Genomic DNA, 16,768 nt, shown 5'->3' with positions numbered 1-16,768 from the left:
CTGCTGTGCAGCTATGACCATATCCAAGCAAAAGCAGTACTTAAAGAATACCTCTCTTAAACCACATAAAAGTTGGACGTTTTGTCTCAAAAGAATTATTTGTACAAAGTGAGACAGACCTCTTGCTGCCGAACTATCTGCAGAAAAGTAATGAGCACACGATCAAATGGTTTTAAACCCCTCATTCTATGATGATGCTACAAACATTAAGTATTTTCAGAAGACATCACAGAAAAACAGATGCATGAAAACAAATGCATTTTTATTTTGCAAAACTAAACATTTTTCTGTCTGAAGAGCAAAGTGCATCAGGGCCACAAAGCCAACAAGCCCTTATCCTACCCCTGTCCCTACAAAGTGCCTACAGAGCAGGCCAGAGCCATTCACACACGGTTGTCACAATGGGATGTCCGTATTTCTTGCTCGGCATCTGCAGGCCATGGCACTGGCTCTCATGAGAAATCTCTTTAGCAGCGTCTGTTGTGACAGGACAAAGATCAGAGGTTTCAAACTCAAAGAGGAGAGATTTAGGTTGGATATAACGAAGTTGTTTTTTACAATACGAGCAGCAGGGCACTGGAACAGATTGCCCAGAGAGATGGTGGATGCCCTGTCCCTGGAGACATTCAAGGTCAGGCTGGATGGGACTCTGAGCACCCTGATCGAGCTGTGGGTGTCCCTGTTCATTGCAGGGCAGTTGAACCAGATGGTCTTTCCAACTCAAACGGTTCTGTGATTCTATGAAATGCAGCTCCACCAAAAGCCAACCTGCCAGATGTCAGAGGCAGCGTTGCCCCGGCCAATCTGCAGAACTATTTACCCAGCAGTTTGTTAAATTATACAAAGGCAATAATTTGCAATGTAATGCTGTGTTTGCATTCTGAATATCTGATTTCCTGTTCAACAAATATCCTAAACACTCCCAAGCAAATGAAATGTAGACAAGACTTAAAACGTTTGAAGAAAAGCACTCATCCAGAAAATTAAGGTCAACATGGAACAGATGGTGTCTCTGAAAAATGCGTCTTCAACATTTATCTTTATGTAAAATAAAAATCTTTTTAAAACCTCCAGCTGTTTGGTGACAGTTCTACTTGAAATATTGAATCTTACACTCCTCGGATAATAGAGAAGCACTAAAAAATTACTTCAAAATACTAAATCTAAATAAAATTCTCTCAGCTACTGTGCAATAGGATTTCTGTGGGCATGTAAATATGTATCAATAAAAGATAGATTCAATTGCATCTGTAACTGCTATAAATATTGCAACCACTCTCCACATTTCCATAAATATGACCCATGACTCCCAAGTGAAAAGCTTTTTCATTTACAGCCATCAGGAAAAAAACAGTCCTTTCTTCTTTATCAAAGTCCTCTCAGCAGCCAAATCAGAAGCCCCCTCCAGTGCCTGGAGTTGTGAACAACTTGTTAGGATGACGCACAAAGTGCCTTCCCGAGCCCCAGAGGCTCCATCAGCAGAGCTACGGCCAGCAGTGCCACACAACCCCAGGGAGAAACAGGAACCTCACTTGGAAGGGCTGGAAATTACCTTTGTAATGCTAAGATGAGCTGGCACCAGCAAAACTAATAACACAGACCTGCTCCAAATGAGTCGTAATACAAGTTAGAGACAAATCAGACTTCTACTGAAGAAAATGGTTATTAGCAGAAGCAGCAGGGCAAGCCATCAAAGACAGGTACAGGAAACACCTGCAGTACCTAAAAAAACAGTCATAGGGACACCGCCCTCCCCCCCCCCCCCCGCAATACCCTCACCAAACAGCTAGACAACAAGCCTCTGATCCCAGCTGCACTCATCACACTGGGCTCTTACAGAAAGATCTGCCTATCATCACCACCAATGCCAACTCAGCCCAGTGAAAATGGACTGCTGAAGCACATCCTCAAAGCCACCAGGTTGTTACAGACACAACAGGTCGTTAATTGTTAACAGACATCCAAGAGCCACCCATTATCAACGCATCTCTGCTTTCCAACATCACTCCCAGCCAGCTGTACCTACCAGAAAGACCCAGGTTTTGTAACCTGTGCTCTCAGCCAAAACACTGACAAAGTGGCCCTGAACGCTTCTGCGAACCCTCTTTGCTAAAAAAACTAGGGGAAGCTCATTGCAGCAGTTCCCCAAAGCTGCCCCTATACTCTGCGCTGGTGGGGCCTCACCTAGAGTACCATGTCCAGATGTGGAGTTCTCAGTACAGAAGAGTCATCAACCTGTTGGAGCACATCCAGAGGAGGGCAACAGAAATGATCCATGGAATGGAACACCTCTCCTATGAGGAGAGGTTGAGAGAGCTGTGGCTGTTCGGCCTGGAGAAGTCTCTGGGGAGGCCTGAGAACGGCCTTTCAGTATCTGAATAGAAGCTAAGGAAAGAAGGGGACGGACTCTTTAGCAGAGTCTGTGGTGACAGGACAAGGGGAAACAGTATCAAGCTTAAAGATAGTAGATGTAGGTTGGATGTAAGGAAAAGGTCTTTTACAGAGAGGGTGGTGAGGCACTGGCACAGGTTGCCCAGAGATGTGGTGGATGCCCTGTCCCTGGAGACTTTCAAGGCTCAGCTGGACCAGGCCCTGGGCAACCTGATCAACCTGTGTCATCCCTGTTTATTGTGTGGCAGCTGGACTAGATGGCCTTAAAAGGTCCCTTCCAACGCAAAGGATTCTATGACATCCCTCTTAATGGCTTCATGATACTCATCAATGTCTCAGGTCCTGCTTCCTCTAGAAATTACCTCTGACTCCTGTACCACTGGAGGAAACCAGTTGAGTGAGAACACTTAGGCTCGCTGTTCCTAGCAGTGGGCCCTGCCAGCAGCAACGTGCAGCCAAAATGAAACTCAATTGCAAGTGCTGCAGAAAGGCTTTCAGGAGCTGCTTCTGCACAGGGCTTTCTTACTTCAAGGTCATCCCAAACCACATCAAAGGCAATTCCAGTAAGTAAGAGCACAGGAACAGTTCACTGGAGTCTCACAAATAAGAGGAAAAGGGAGCAGGTTCTCTTTTCCTGCCTAATTAAAGCTTTTAATTAAATTGCATCTTTTGTGTGTGTGTGTTAGGGTTGTGTAAGGTTGTGCTCTTTTGTTGGTTCTCTTGCCCAGCCAAATGCTGCTGTACACGGAAAAGCCTGCATCAGGTCTCCATTAGCTATTTCTAAAAATAAGCCATATTAATTCATTCCTCCAGCACCTGGTGTTTAAAGTTATTTCTTGGCAACTTCTGTTCCTGGCATTTAAACCTTTTCCGCATGCAGCTGAAGTCTGACAGCAGTAGTGGTTATCCTTCCCTGCCTCACTAATAATTTGGTTGATGGCATGCAGGTGGGTCTCTCATAATTAAAAAAACCATTTTCAAAGTTTGTACTAGGTGATCTGAAAAAACAGAGCACTTCATTCAAAAGTTCAATATAAGTAGGCTGCAGAGCTCCATGAAAATATTGCATAATTTAGAGATAAAAATAGTTTTGCTTTATTCAAGCTAGACAGGATGGGTACATTTTTACTGCAATCAGCCTAAACCTCATCTCTTCAAGTTGCATGCTCAAGTTGATTACGGAAAATTAAATTTAGTATTAATCAACCTAGGAAAGAGGAAATTACAAAAATGAAGCTAATGCATAAATCACAGAAAATAATGGTGGAAAGGGCTTCAGATCATTTAATGCATCCTCACACTTGCCCTGCGCCAAAATCAGCCCCCTCACCCCAAGCCACTTGTGACAGCGTTTGCCCACCAAACGCTTGCCCTGTGCCAAAAATCGGTCCCCTCTCCCCAAGCCACTCGTGGCAGCATTTGCCCACCAAATGTTTTAAACATCTACCTGCCATAAGCCAGCAGCTCTCCTGTTCCAGGCCTTTCCCTGTTGCCTCTCAGATACAAGGGTTTCCCAAGCGAGCAGGAACATATCTGAGAACATCCCCTGTGCCTGCCCTGTTTCAAAGGGCCTGGCAGACGCAGCAGCACCAGGTGGAACAGATCAGATGCAAATGGCTGCACAGCCCACCTGGTGGGATGTGGGGTTTTTCCTTCCTCCTCAGACCAAAATAAATAAACAAAAAAAGAAATAAAATAGCCCCTATGGGGTCCTGCAACTGCACTATTTTAAAGCTTTGGTTATCAATTCTTAAGCAGGTCTTGCCTTTTACATGCCACTTTCCCTACCACATGGCAGCTAGTCGGCACTGGAGTGCAGCAGTGCCTTGGACCTCCTCTGAGCAACGCAGACCCTACCGCATTCCAGCTCACACAGGAGGGAGCTACCTCTGAATGTAGTTTCCAGCACACGAGAATTTTCCTTCCTGAGCTCTGACAAATCCTGATGTTTGATTCCTTTCCTAATCTTGCTCCCTAGGAAATGTACAAAGCTGGTCCCTGTTTATCAGCTGGGAGCGTGGCTGTAGATGCAGCTCTTATATCTACATTGCTTCCTTCCTGAGAAAACAACACACAAACATTAGGAGTTTGGAGAAATTATAAAGCTACTTGAAGTCCTTATAACTGTTCCCCATAGTCACTTCCAAACTTAGTTTCTAATCCCTTCAAACTCCACCCTCTGCAGTTTAGTAACCAGCTTGTTTAGGATTTTTTCCATCCCCACTGCAAGATGCTATGTGTTCATGTGTATAAAAACACACACGCACACAGATGCCCAGCACAGAATGGATCAAAAAGCATAAACCCCACAGAGGGCTGCAACAAACTCAAACACCCTGGAACTGAGAAGGGAATGAGTAATATGACTACAGCTCAAGTCAGAAAGTGCTTCTCTGAATGAGTTCTTGAAGTGATGTTGGGGTAGTTGCCCCCTGCTTGTTTTGCACAGATGAAATGGGATGTGGGTACCCTGTCACAGGACCCAGGGCTGCCCATGCTTTCCTCTGACATGCTGGTGCTCAGCTAAGGGGAGAACCTCCTGAAGTAGATCAATGTGAGATGGTTAAGAGCAAGGCCCTGACTAACTCAGCATGCAAAGCCACGCTGAGCTCCCTGGAGAACAGTGCCAGACTGCACGTGGTCATGCTAACAATTGCTTGGCTTGCTGGCTAGAGAAAAATGGGGCAAATCTTTACAGAGACAATAGGAGCAGGGAAAACACTGGGCTGCTGAGAACACAGCAGGGAAGCTCCAGCTGAAATGCTTGAACCCCCCCACCCCCTTGCTACTAGTTCCAACAAGGCACTTAGGGAGCTGCTGACAGAACCTGCCTCCACGCACACAGGCAACAACTTTTTCTCTGGGAGGGTATGGACATTAGCTCATGTGCCCTAATGCCCATGAGCAAAACATGGGCATTAGGGCCTACAAAAACTCACTTGGGCTCACAGGTATGAGCTGTCATGCCATGACTAGCATCCTCACAATACTTGTTGCCTATACAGACATCACTGACAAGATCTCACACAGCCCATAGCATCTTTGCAGAAGCAGCACTCAATGCCCATACACTTAATAGTACTTGTGCAATACCATACATTTGCACAGGACTGCAGCTTAGGCAGTTTTAACTAAAGGCCAAAGCTATTCAGATGACTTGTAAACACAAGACCAAGGCATGTGATGCATAATCACTGGTTTCGTGTTACTTAGCACCCCTCCTCCCCCCCTTGTCCCTGTGGATGTAGATCACATGGCCTAAGCACATGTTGAAGGCTAGGTGGTGTCTCACAGCACAGGGTTGCTTTTCTACTTTAGGAATGGGAAAGACTCATGCTGAGAAAAGACTTCAGCACACAGCAAAGCTTTGCACTGCAATATTACTGAAGTCCAGAACAGTGCCTTGGGTATAGGGAAAGAGAGCAGCACTAGTGTGACTTGACTGCTGCCAGGTGATTCAAGAGTGCCTTGAATGCTAAGCTGCACTGCAGACTGTAGTTTGTCTGGACAAGTGAGCACCTTCCAAATTTCTCCTTCAGTGATCCACATTACACAGAATGAGAATAATTTAAAGGAAGGGCTCTGTCTGGGATCTACCTAAAGACTTGTGTTGAAGTCCTACAGCCCTAACCAGTGGGCCCCACAAACAGGCTTATAGTGTCTGAGTAATTCATGACCACTGCTTGTTTACATAGCAAAATGCTTCTGTGCAAGCCTCCATACAGAAAGGTGACAGGATCCAGATGCAAGGCAGGCTCCCAGATGCCTCTGCAAGTTGAGAGCTCTCTATCGTGACACTGATACCTCTGAGGGAAATAACTTTTCTGTATTAGGTTCACAGGAAGCACAGAGTAACCTTGAAAAGTTGCTATGATTATTTAAGTCCACGTGACTTTTCAGGGCACAGATCTCCCCTGCAAAGAAGTAAAAATTCATTAATAAACTGAAATAGTTTCACAAAAGAAACACGAAGGCAGGAATGTTACTAACCTTGAAAACACGGAGACCAGCCTCTTGTGCCTTTTTCCTTCCAACTGAAAATCGATTGTCCGTTTGACAGCAAACATTTGAACTTTACATCATTTATCGGCAGTCATCTCAATTTTGAATGTGAACAAATTAATTTATTAGCTTAATAAAAAGCCCAAACGCATAGAGCTGCAAACACCGGGTAGGTACCTCAGCATACACTCAAAATGGGTTCAGAACTATAATCAACCTTCTTTATTATTGCAGAGAAACCAAGATGACCAGGATTGCAGAGATCCACAACTGAGAAATCCCAACAAATAAGAAGTCACCACTGTGCTATCACTTGTACTGCTCACTTACTACAGTTACAGCTATGACTGGAAAGCACAGCTCCCACACTATATTTGCATCTCATTTACCTTTGGAACATGTCACACGTACTTCACAGGTTTAGAAGTCCTCCTGGCTTCCTTCTCACAAGCGTATCAAACATCTTAATGCAACACCACATAAAAGCTTCTCCACACATCTATACTCTATGCATGTTTTTTTTTTTAATACATAAGCAATTTGAAGTCCCTGAGTTACACATTTCTTTACACCACCTCCCCAGCATTCACTGCATGCTTTAGGTTTACAAGTTACCACTGTTATCCTGTATCAGCACCAGTGAGTGTCCTCAGGAGGCATGTCACCCTCCCCTGTGAGACAAATTTGGCAACAGGCATCAGGACAGCACTGCAACTGGAGACAAACCGCACACACGTCTCCCTAGAGCTGCTGCCTGCTTTTAAAAGACAGATTGGTATTTCAGAATTAAGCAAGGAACCTTTGCCCCTTAGAGGCAATTGTCAACAAATCATCTTGATAGACTACCAAACGTATCAAACAACTTGTAAACATCAATAATTTAGGGATATATTCAACTAACATGAATGACAACAGAGACAACTTGCAATTCAGAAATAGCCTTTTGTTACAAAGTCTTTTTGGCTTGACAAAGAAAGTTAGATTTGTTTTTGAAATGGTTAGTGCAATTTTTATTTGAGAGGTCAGCTATAAGAAGAGTTGAACAGATGAATCCAGTATGATACCTCAGCTTCGAAGTTAGATTTTAAACCTGATCTGAAATATGCCACAGAACTCTTTATATCTAGAGTCAAAACATTTGTAATCTCAGAAATAAAACCACAGCTATTTCCCTCCCAGGAAGACTGGGGTGGGGGTTAAGTTCTCTAAGGGATAACTCATACGCCATATAAAAACAGAGGGACAAAAGCTTACAGCATCAGAACTGCAGCTGTGTGCTTGGTCAGTTCCTCTGCAATCAACACATCCAGCTTGATCTAATGTATAATTCATTTGGAAAAGTGAATGAAGGAAAAGTAGCCAGCCTCATTGAAGAGATAAGCAAAGCAGCATTTGAGAACAGTTTCTCAAACTCAATCTTTCCTGGAGATGCAGAGTCCTGTAAAGGTAGCTCTGGGCTTTTACACCAGGAGTAGCTACTAACAGTATTCTCCAGTGCTACCTGAATTTAGATATGTCACATTCCAAGCAAAGCAAGAATGAGTATCCAAGCTCCTACCCAAAGCAAAAAGAATCAGTGTTGCTCTCCTTGACATTGATAATGGTGTATTATTGAGAATTTTTCTTTAGAAGATTATACAGGCTTTTGGAATCAGAGGTCAGGCCTCAAGACACTCCCGAGGTCTTCAACTTCTGTCTGAGTTAGTAGTTAAGATTTAGGAGGCACCACAAAGTGCTGACCACATCACTTCCTTATACTTATTGCTTTTGCAAGCTATATTCATTCTAAGAACATTAGTTCACTACAGCATCTTTGCCCTTCTCCATCATTTCTCTTCCAATACGAAGAACTCCCACTAACTCTAATGGAAGTCAACGTATGTGCACACAGGACATTACAAACCATTTAAGGCTATATGGCTGACCAAGAGAAACAGAAAAATACATACACATTACCAAAATTATCTTCTATTTGACAAAGGGTACTGAGTTTTAATTGAGACTCTTCAAACCATTACCCCTCAATCCTCTTTATTATCCACCTTTTCTCCCTACTCCTTTCATTTATGGGAAGACTCCCTGTGCTTCCCTAAGCAAAACAAAAAGATCACATTAAGTTTGCTCCATAGACCAAAAGGTTAAAAAAACTGGTTCACAGTTAACCATAAATAAAAGTGCAATAAGTGTTCAAGTAGAGTGTAGAGTTTAAGCAAGCTGTACAACCACATTTGGCATAGTCATCTTTTAAAGGCTCTGCGTGGGTCCCTCCCATTACTGACAGCAGGGGGAAGAGGCTGAACACTATTAGCTGTAGCTGGATTTACAGGTCCTCGTCCATTGCCTCTCCCACTACCTGCGTAAGAGTGGCCATGATTATATGTAAATGGAAATCCACTTGATTCAGGTCCAGTTTGTAAACTATTTCCTAGAAAAGACAAAAAAGGTCATCACAAGTTCAATTGACTGAAATCACTTCTTCCCTACTCAAGTTAACAACAGGGAACACAGAGTTTGCAGCAACCAACAAACCCTGAGCACTAGAAAGAGCCTCTGGCTTTTACAAGGCCCCAGCCTGCAACTTACCTTCTCTCCCCCATCCCTTCCATCCGCTTGCAACTAAAGCAGGACAGGCCACAGGTAGCTGCATGACAACACTTTGCACAGGACAAAGATAGGAGTCTAATGAAACTAGACTGATGCTTTCAGAAACACTGGCTTGTAGGTAGCAGACCAAGATGTTCCAGAGACACAGCAGGGCAGTAATCAAGGAGAAACAAGCAAAAGGAAAGCAGGCTGTGCATAGCTTATTGCATCATTTCCCATTACCAGACTTTGGAATAGAAAGCTGTCTTGTGAGAGCCAGTCACAGAAGCAAGTCAGCTAGCACCAAGTATTCATGAATTGGAGCCTTAAGCATCATTGTTCATGTTTTGTTTTCACCTCCTCTGAGGAGGTGCCTACAGAGCAACTGCTTTAAATGCCCACTTGATTCATTCTGGAAAAGGAGAGACTGGCCTCAGAAAACACTGCCCTTCTATGCTCAGAAGCATTTTTTTTTTCAAAGCAAAGAAGGCTCATAAGTGAAATAAAATATGAAATGATTATCACATTATGAAAGAAGCAGACAGTCACTGTTTAGAAGATACACAGAGCTTTGAAGCAGCGAGTTATGTATCAGTTTGCAGTCATCCATCAGCAGGGCTTAGCTGTACGACACCAGGCACTGAGTCTGGGCTTTGTGTAGGCAGCCACAAATAAGGTTCCCCCTGAGCTTACATCTACTCAAGACTTTGAAGCAACTTATTTAAGCTTTGATGTTTAAATAGAGTATATTACAAAACCACACAGTCAGGTCAGATATTAGAATTCAGATTACCACCACTTCTATCTATTTTGAGGAGCTAACGTGGCAGGAAAACCATGGTAATGGGCAAGATTTTTAAGGCCAAGGTCTCATGTGGTTTAAACAAAACTTCTCCTTCTACTCCACTTCATAAGCAGAATTTCAAGTGCTGCCTAACTCTTTGAAAGCACCAAAACAACCCAGAATTAGTAAAATCCCTTTACATGGTACAGGTACCATGAATATTCTAATCTCTTCCTCTTCTTAGAGACAAACCCCAAAATCATTACTCAGTAAATGTTTGTGTTTAAGTGCTTGCAGTCTCAGTCCCCACTCAAAAGACTTTTTAAAGCCTAGTGCATTGTTGTCACACAGTAGAACAGAACCTTAAAATAAATTACTTTTCATTCTCATTGACATACTTTCACTTCCACAAAATGAAAAACGACTTACCAACTGGCCCAAAAGTACAAGAACCCATATTACTTGATGCAGAACTATTATTCTGTTCGCCTTGTGCCTTCAGAGAGATATAAAAAAACATGGATCAGAGAAGTTTTCATAATTTCACATAGAGGGATTGATTTTCTTCCTGTATTTACTGCAGTTCTACATAGAAGTCACCTCCTACTCCAGTTATTGACTTTAATCTACTTATTAGTTCAAGACCATTTTTCCAGAAGAGTCACAATATTCATAACAAAGAGCACTTCATGGTGGAAGTCTCAGACAAGTTCAACATACCAATTTGTTCTGTCCAATGTGTTCTGAGTTGGGCTCACTGAAGTTTGGCACTTCTGAGTATACCATGCAGAACCTGAGGAGAAATTACCATTATGGGGAAGTTCTATAACTATTCTTAAAGTTCTCAACTCTGCTACTCAAATAATGTATTTTCCACACACCCCATCACCAAGAACTAATCTAGAGCCCTCTCCTTCAGAAAGAGTAGGTTTTAAAAGGCCTTGCTAGTTGTTTGATCCCTGTGTAGGATTGTGGTGAAGCTGTCACACCTATTTCCGTCAAGCAGAGGAAAGTACACATTTGCTGTAGGAAAGAAAACAGCCAGAAGAAAACAAGATGCAACAAAGAGCTCCCCTCACATCTCCCACCTCTGCAGTTTTGTCTAACACCCACTCACAAGGTCACCTGAGGCAGTCACCCAGCCTGCTCCCAGACTATGGCTGCCTTAGATATCTAGGGAAAACAAATACTCCCACACATTCCCATGCAATGAGCACTCATTACCATAACAACACAAAAGAGTCCAGAACAAGAATAAAATTCAGAGCATCCTTTCCCACTTAAGAGGACTCTTAACAAATAGGCCCACTAAGTAACCACATGGAAATTATAGCAGGAAGAAAGATTTGGATCACGAAGCAACTCAGAGTTGCTAAACAGAAGTACAGCTCCTGCTGTGAGGCAGAACCTAGACTAAGACTCACTTCAGTCCAACCTGACAGACTTTAAACCCACTGGATGACAACAGTGACGCACTGACTTGGCACTAAGAAAACCTGCAAATCATTCCTCATCTAAGATGGGGGCCATCCCATAGCACTACTTCTCCAATGACTACAAGAGTACTCTTCTGGTTAGAAATGTTGCTGTTTTACCTGTTGCCTGCCAACCGCATTATTCATCCTGAGCCACAGAAAGTCACCATCTCACTTTGTAAACTGTTTGAAGACAGTTTAATGAGCCTTGTTTCTGTTTAGATAGGATTCACTCAAGTTACCTTTGTCTTCCTTCTTTGTACTGCTTCTCTCAAGCATGATAGAGACATAGGGTTTCCATCAAAATGTTAACTCAAGCTCAGTGACTAAGCCCTTTGTCATTTATATGCCATCCCATCACCACCTCACTGTAAAATGCAGACCTGTGCCATGACAGAGGCCTATCTACCTCAGTACACTTAACCAGAGAGGACTGGAAGTCATTGCAACAAATGAGGAAACACACCACACGTACCCATATTGTATCTATCCATGACCACACAGCACAGTTTTGCTGACCTAGCATTTATTTGTTGAGAGCCACCACATCTTATACTTACTGTGATGCTCTGCTGAGAACTGAACATAAGACGACAACATGAATGTGCAACACTTACTCCCCAATTTTGTGCAGCTCGCCTCCTCGTCCTGTGTAAAGTGTCAGACATCCTTTCCACAGAGATGCATACCTGGCCAAAGAAAGGACAAGCAAAGCAGTCTCTTAGAAGAAGAGAAACACCACTGCTGAGAAAGCAAGTAGAAGTAGGACATCTTCAAGGATTAGAAGGTACTTCATATTAGAATTAATGCACCAAAAACAAGCCCCAGGGACCTCAAGTGTTCTCAACTTTAGGGCACTAAAATATTTTTATCTTTACATTTTACCTCTAGCAGAAGTTATTGAAAGCTCAGCTGAACCCCTTGGGAATTCCTGGAGACCAGCCAAGTATTCTGAGGCTTGCTCTTTCCCTGGCTAGAGAAAGCCTTGTGACCCATTCCTGCAGAAAAGGCATTTTGCCAAAAGCAAGACCCATGTTACCACTCAGTGACAAGTCTCAGTTCTGGGACTTGCTACACTTCGGGTAGGAGCCAGGAAGAATTACCTTTGTTCACTGATGAATATAGATTTTGCTAGTGTTATGTAGAATAGGAAGTGCTTTTTCAGTATCGATCCTTAGCATTTTTTAAGGCAGAAGTTTGAACATAGTGTTCCAAGCGATATATAGAAATATACTATTAGCATTTTTGGGTTGCAGAAACATTCACAAGACAGAGCACAAGTGACAAGTGACTCCATGCACTGGAATCTGGGCTATATAAAACCTTCTGTAGAGTTGTTCCTTTCAGTAAGGGGCATCACGTAAGGAAAACATGGCAAAATTGACACTGGAAGTCTGGATGTAGTGTAAGGGACATAAAAAAGTGTATAGGCACGCTGATCTTCCTGCAAAGGAAGCGCAAGCCCCATACATTCCACCCTCAGGAGTCACTGATAATCTGTAGTCACCACTTCCTTATGCTCCAGGTCTACCTCCAGAATATAGATAAGGAGCCTTCCTCCTATCCTTTGCCTTGTCTACTCACAGGGCCCTCAGCAGAAGCACCAGGGAGGGGCCCCACTGGCAGAACAGGACCCTAACACCAGTGTAATAGTGACCTTCTCTCCTCAGCACAAACAGTGCAGTGTTGGTTTGGAGCCTGTCTTGGGGATGTCCACTTAGAAGCCGAAATAATGCTTTTCAGCTTGTTGTGCCACTTTCCACTTGAAAGTTGATTCCCTCTGTGATTCACCTTTAATAACTAGTTAGCTAGACAGTCTTCATGCAGAGCACAAAGGAAAATAGAAACAAGTGAAAAACAAAGGGCACATTTACTGGGACAAGACCCAGCAAATCTTGATACCCTCCAGCATAAAATTATTCCAGGTATGTGGTTTTGCCTCAGAGTTGGCCATGAAACACTAAACTAGAGAACTTTGAATTTAGAAATGCTAACTGCAGCAGCTTCCTGTAAATGAGTTAATCGGCCAGTGATGGTAAACAACAGTGCCTGCTTTTGCAGAGGAATGCATTTATAACGGCTGGAAATTCAGCAGAAGAAAGACACATTTACATGTAAAGCCTAGCCAAGCTTTACTACTTGCAAGAATAAGCAGCTTGCACTGGAAAGAATCATATTACCCTACTGAATGGAGCTGAAATCTACCTGTCTTCCAATGACAACATCCCACACTGAACCCTATCTGAATTAAATGTGTTCAGAGAACCCCATATGCCTGCTTGAAGGCATTTTTTAAATAGAAGAGCCAAACCAAAATGTACTTAGCTTTTGCAATTACACAGTCTAAAGTAGACTTGCAACTCATGTAAATGAAGGCATGACTTAACCACCTACAAAGATGGTGGATGTCAGCTCATAGACTTAATTCCTACAAGCCAAACTCAGTTTTTGACATGAAGAGATGTAATGACCCTTCCATTGGCAGCACTGAACTACCAGAGCAGCTGCAGCAAGCCAGTCTCAGAGAATGCTGTTAAAGAGTATCACAACTTGTTTCAAAGTCAGCTATGTGTAAGGCCCTGTCCTGGCCCAGAGCCCTGGTTTCACTCTGCATATTTCAGTGCCCCAGCACCACCACGTGCTCTCCACATAAGCAGGCTTCCCCAGAACCTCCTCCGCTGAGGAGTCAGCCCATTTCACAGAAAGCATTTCCATAGGAGGAAGCAGCTACAGGCTTGGCAGCAAGGGTCATCCAGTTTCTTTCTAAAAATCAGGAACTACACTGAAATGAACAAGTGGAGGAGCTCAGATAACAGCTCCACTGAATAACCTTCTCCTTATTTTTTTTCATAAGGAGAAATTAAAAGGATCTTACACACACTGTAGTAACACGATCTCCTGCAGTGCTGTGGGAGAAAGTATCAGTACAATATACTTGAAGTGTAAAGTAACTAACATGAATGCAAATAAAAGCAACTGCTACTGTGTAACTGGCAAAGAGAAGAGGAAAAGGATTTTTAAATAGGTTTTTTTTTAAGTTTACTTTCCCACAGCCATAAAACATGGTACGGCTGATTTTTCTGGGAGAAATTAAGCAGCACCCACCCAAACTTAGGCTCCGCAGTGCAGCCCTAGTGTGCAGGTTTATGGTGAATTTGAGAAGGCTCTCCCATGCCTGTCATTTCTGCTAAACCCACCACAATGAAAAACAACTTTCTCACAGTAGAAACATCAATTATTCCTGCCTTCCATTAAGGAATCGACTGCTGGGGTACCGTTCAGGCTGTAAAGATAAGGACACAGTTCTCCCTGCCCTGCTTCATTTACAGGCTGAGACTGACCGCTGTATGTGCTCCCTACTGAAAGAGCTCCAGAGAACAGCTCTTTCGGGCCCAACTCAGTCACCCAGCACAGCCGCCCGTGACAAGTGCAGGCCCCTCCCACCACCCAGCAGGGCACACGCTGGCGCTGGGCAGTCCCGGGCTGGAGCAGACTGCTTTCATTTGGCAAGCGGCCTCTGGGCCGCTCCACCACAGGGAGTCAGCCCGAACGGGGCGGGCGGCGCCTCCCCATGCGGAGCACAAGCCTGCTTCCAACCCCAAGCCTTCGAACGATGACAAAGGACTCCCCGGGCAGGGCCGCGACAGCGGAGGCCCCTACGCACCCTTTGGTGAGGCGGATGATGTCCCCCGGCTGGATGAGGCTGCCAATCTCGTCCCACACGGAGATGGTGATGCTGCCCGTCTTGTCGGCCACCTTGCAGGACCTCACCTCGTGCCCGTCCTTGGTCTTGGTGACGCGCCCTGCGGGAAGGAAGGAAGGAAGGGAGGGGGAAAGCGCTCTGCGGGGCACGGCGCGGCCAGGCCGCGGCTCCGCGGGACGTGGACGGCCCGGGCGGGGCGTGCGGGCCACCACTTACCGATCTCCAGCACAATAAAGACGACATTTAGGTTTTTCAATCCGGGTTTTATGTCTTTTATAAAGACGTATGCATCGCTCGCCGCGCTCATACTGCGGCCGGAGGGGGGAACAGGGCCAGCGGGGGACAGGGCCGAGCCCGCATCCCGCGGGGCGGCAGCAGCAGAGCAGGGCCAAGGGCACCGGCAACCCTCACACAGGGCGGGGACAAGGCACCAAGGGGCTACAAAGTCACTGGGAGGCTTGCTCGACCCCAAACGCTCTCTCTCCCCACCGACAGAACGCCACACACCCGCCTCCCACTCCCGCCGGCACTAAAGCGAGCATGTGCTCTGCGCCCCTTTATATACCGATTGGGCGCTAGCACCCGAGGAGCCGGGCGGGGGAGGCACTGCCGAATGGAACCGTCCGGTGCACGCGGAGCGCAGGGACTGGGCAACGGGCTGGCGCGCGGCGGCGCCGCGCGCTGATTGGTCCGCGCAGCCGCCATTTTCCCTTTGCCCGGGCACTCGCCGAGCGGGGTAGGTTAGGTGGTTGTGTCAAGTCTTCTTTCTGTTGCTCTCTTCTGTCTCGGGTGCAGCTCTGCAGCGTTCCGTATATGGGCAGTGTAGCATGGGGGTGTTAGGAAGGTATTCGGCTCCTTAGGCTGTTCCAGTGTCTGGTTGTGACACAGACAGGTCGCACCATAGGTTCCTGGAAGGCAGTGCCCGGTGTGCTCCGGCTTCCCTCGCTGAGGGAATGAGACACGTGTGGGAGGGCTGTGCCGCCATTACGATAGCGTTGTGCAGGGCGCGGCTCATCTTGGTCTCCACAAAGCGCCGGTGGCTGGTGTGAGGGCTGATGGGCTCCAGCACACCATAGGTGCCTAGAGGACTTATGGAAAATGTGCAGTTGTGGAGGACTGTGCTTTGAGCCTTTCTGTGGCAAAACCATAAAGCCTAAATCCTGTCCAGTGGGAAAACAAACAAACAAACAAACAAAAAAAAAACCATGAACGCACCCTGAACTCTACCCAGAGCCCCTGCAGACAGATAATACTCAGCATGGTGATGAGCTGAGTCACATTAAGTGATGGCATCTTCTCCAAGGGGAAAGCATTCACCTCTTAGCCACCATGTTAGCACCTCCGCCCTCGTGGACAAGTTTCTGCCCCAGGAGCTGTCCATTCTGTGGAAAATCTGACTTGTCTTTGAGCTCATCGAAGTCTGCTGTGGGGGATGCCTGGGTAGTAACAGTTTGCCTTGCTGTAAGGCGCTGGTGCACTGCCAAGAGTGGTCAGCATGGTGGGTGAAAGCCACTGGCCACTGTGACGTGCTTTGTGAAAACATTACCAGTTCTACAAATAAAAACACTTGTATCTAATGTTTAACAGGGACACTGTCAGGCTTGGAAAAGAGTTTGGTCTGAACTCTTTCACAAGTGACTATTAAAGTCGTTCATGACCACTCTGAAGGCACTGGCATTATCAGATTCGAGTCATAGCAGGAACAGGTCTGCAAAGCCAAGCAGGGGAGAGGCCACCAAGGGAATTTTTCATCCCCTCATCTGCAGTGGCTAAAGAATTTGGAACAGAAATGTTTTACTAAGCTCTTGTGGGCTTTAAGCAAATCATCCT

General features: G+C 45.1%; 1 protein-coding gene across 1 annotated transcript; it reads right to left on the bottom strand.

Moving 5' to 3' along the window:
* Positions 1–241: 241 nt before the first annotated feature.
* NABP1 (nucleic acid binding protein 1) lies at positions 242–15,469 on the bottom strand. Its single transcript, XM_421902.8, has 6 exons — positions 15,155–15,469; positions 14,900–15,038; positions 11,853–11,924; positions 10,481–10,553; positions 10,190–10,256; positions 242–8,818 (listed from the first exon to the last, which is right to left on the bottom strand). The coding sequence occupies exons 1-6, from the start codon at positions 15,243–15,245 to the stop codon at positions 8,631–8,633; spliced, it is 630 nt and encodes a 209-aa protein (XP_421902.2). The 5' UTR covers positions 15,246–15,469; the 3' UTR covers positions 242–8,630.
* Between the last annotated feature and the right edge of the window lie 1,299 nt (positions 15,470–16,768).

The sequence above is a fragment of the Gallus gallus genome, chromosome 7 (assembly GCF_016699485.2).
Source record: "Gallus gallus isolate bGalGal1 chromosome 7, bGalGal1.mat.broiler.GRCg7b, whole genome shotgun sequence".
NCBI lineage: Eukaryota > Metazoa > Chordata > Aves > Galliformes > Phasianidae > Gallus > Gallus gallus.
Note: the sequence above shows the minus strand (reverse complement) of the source record. Positions and strands in the feature narration are given on the sequence as shown.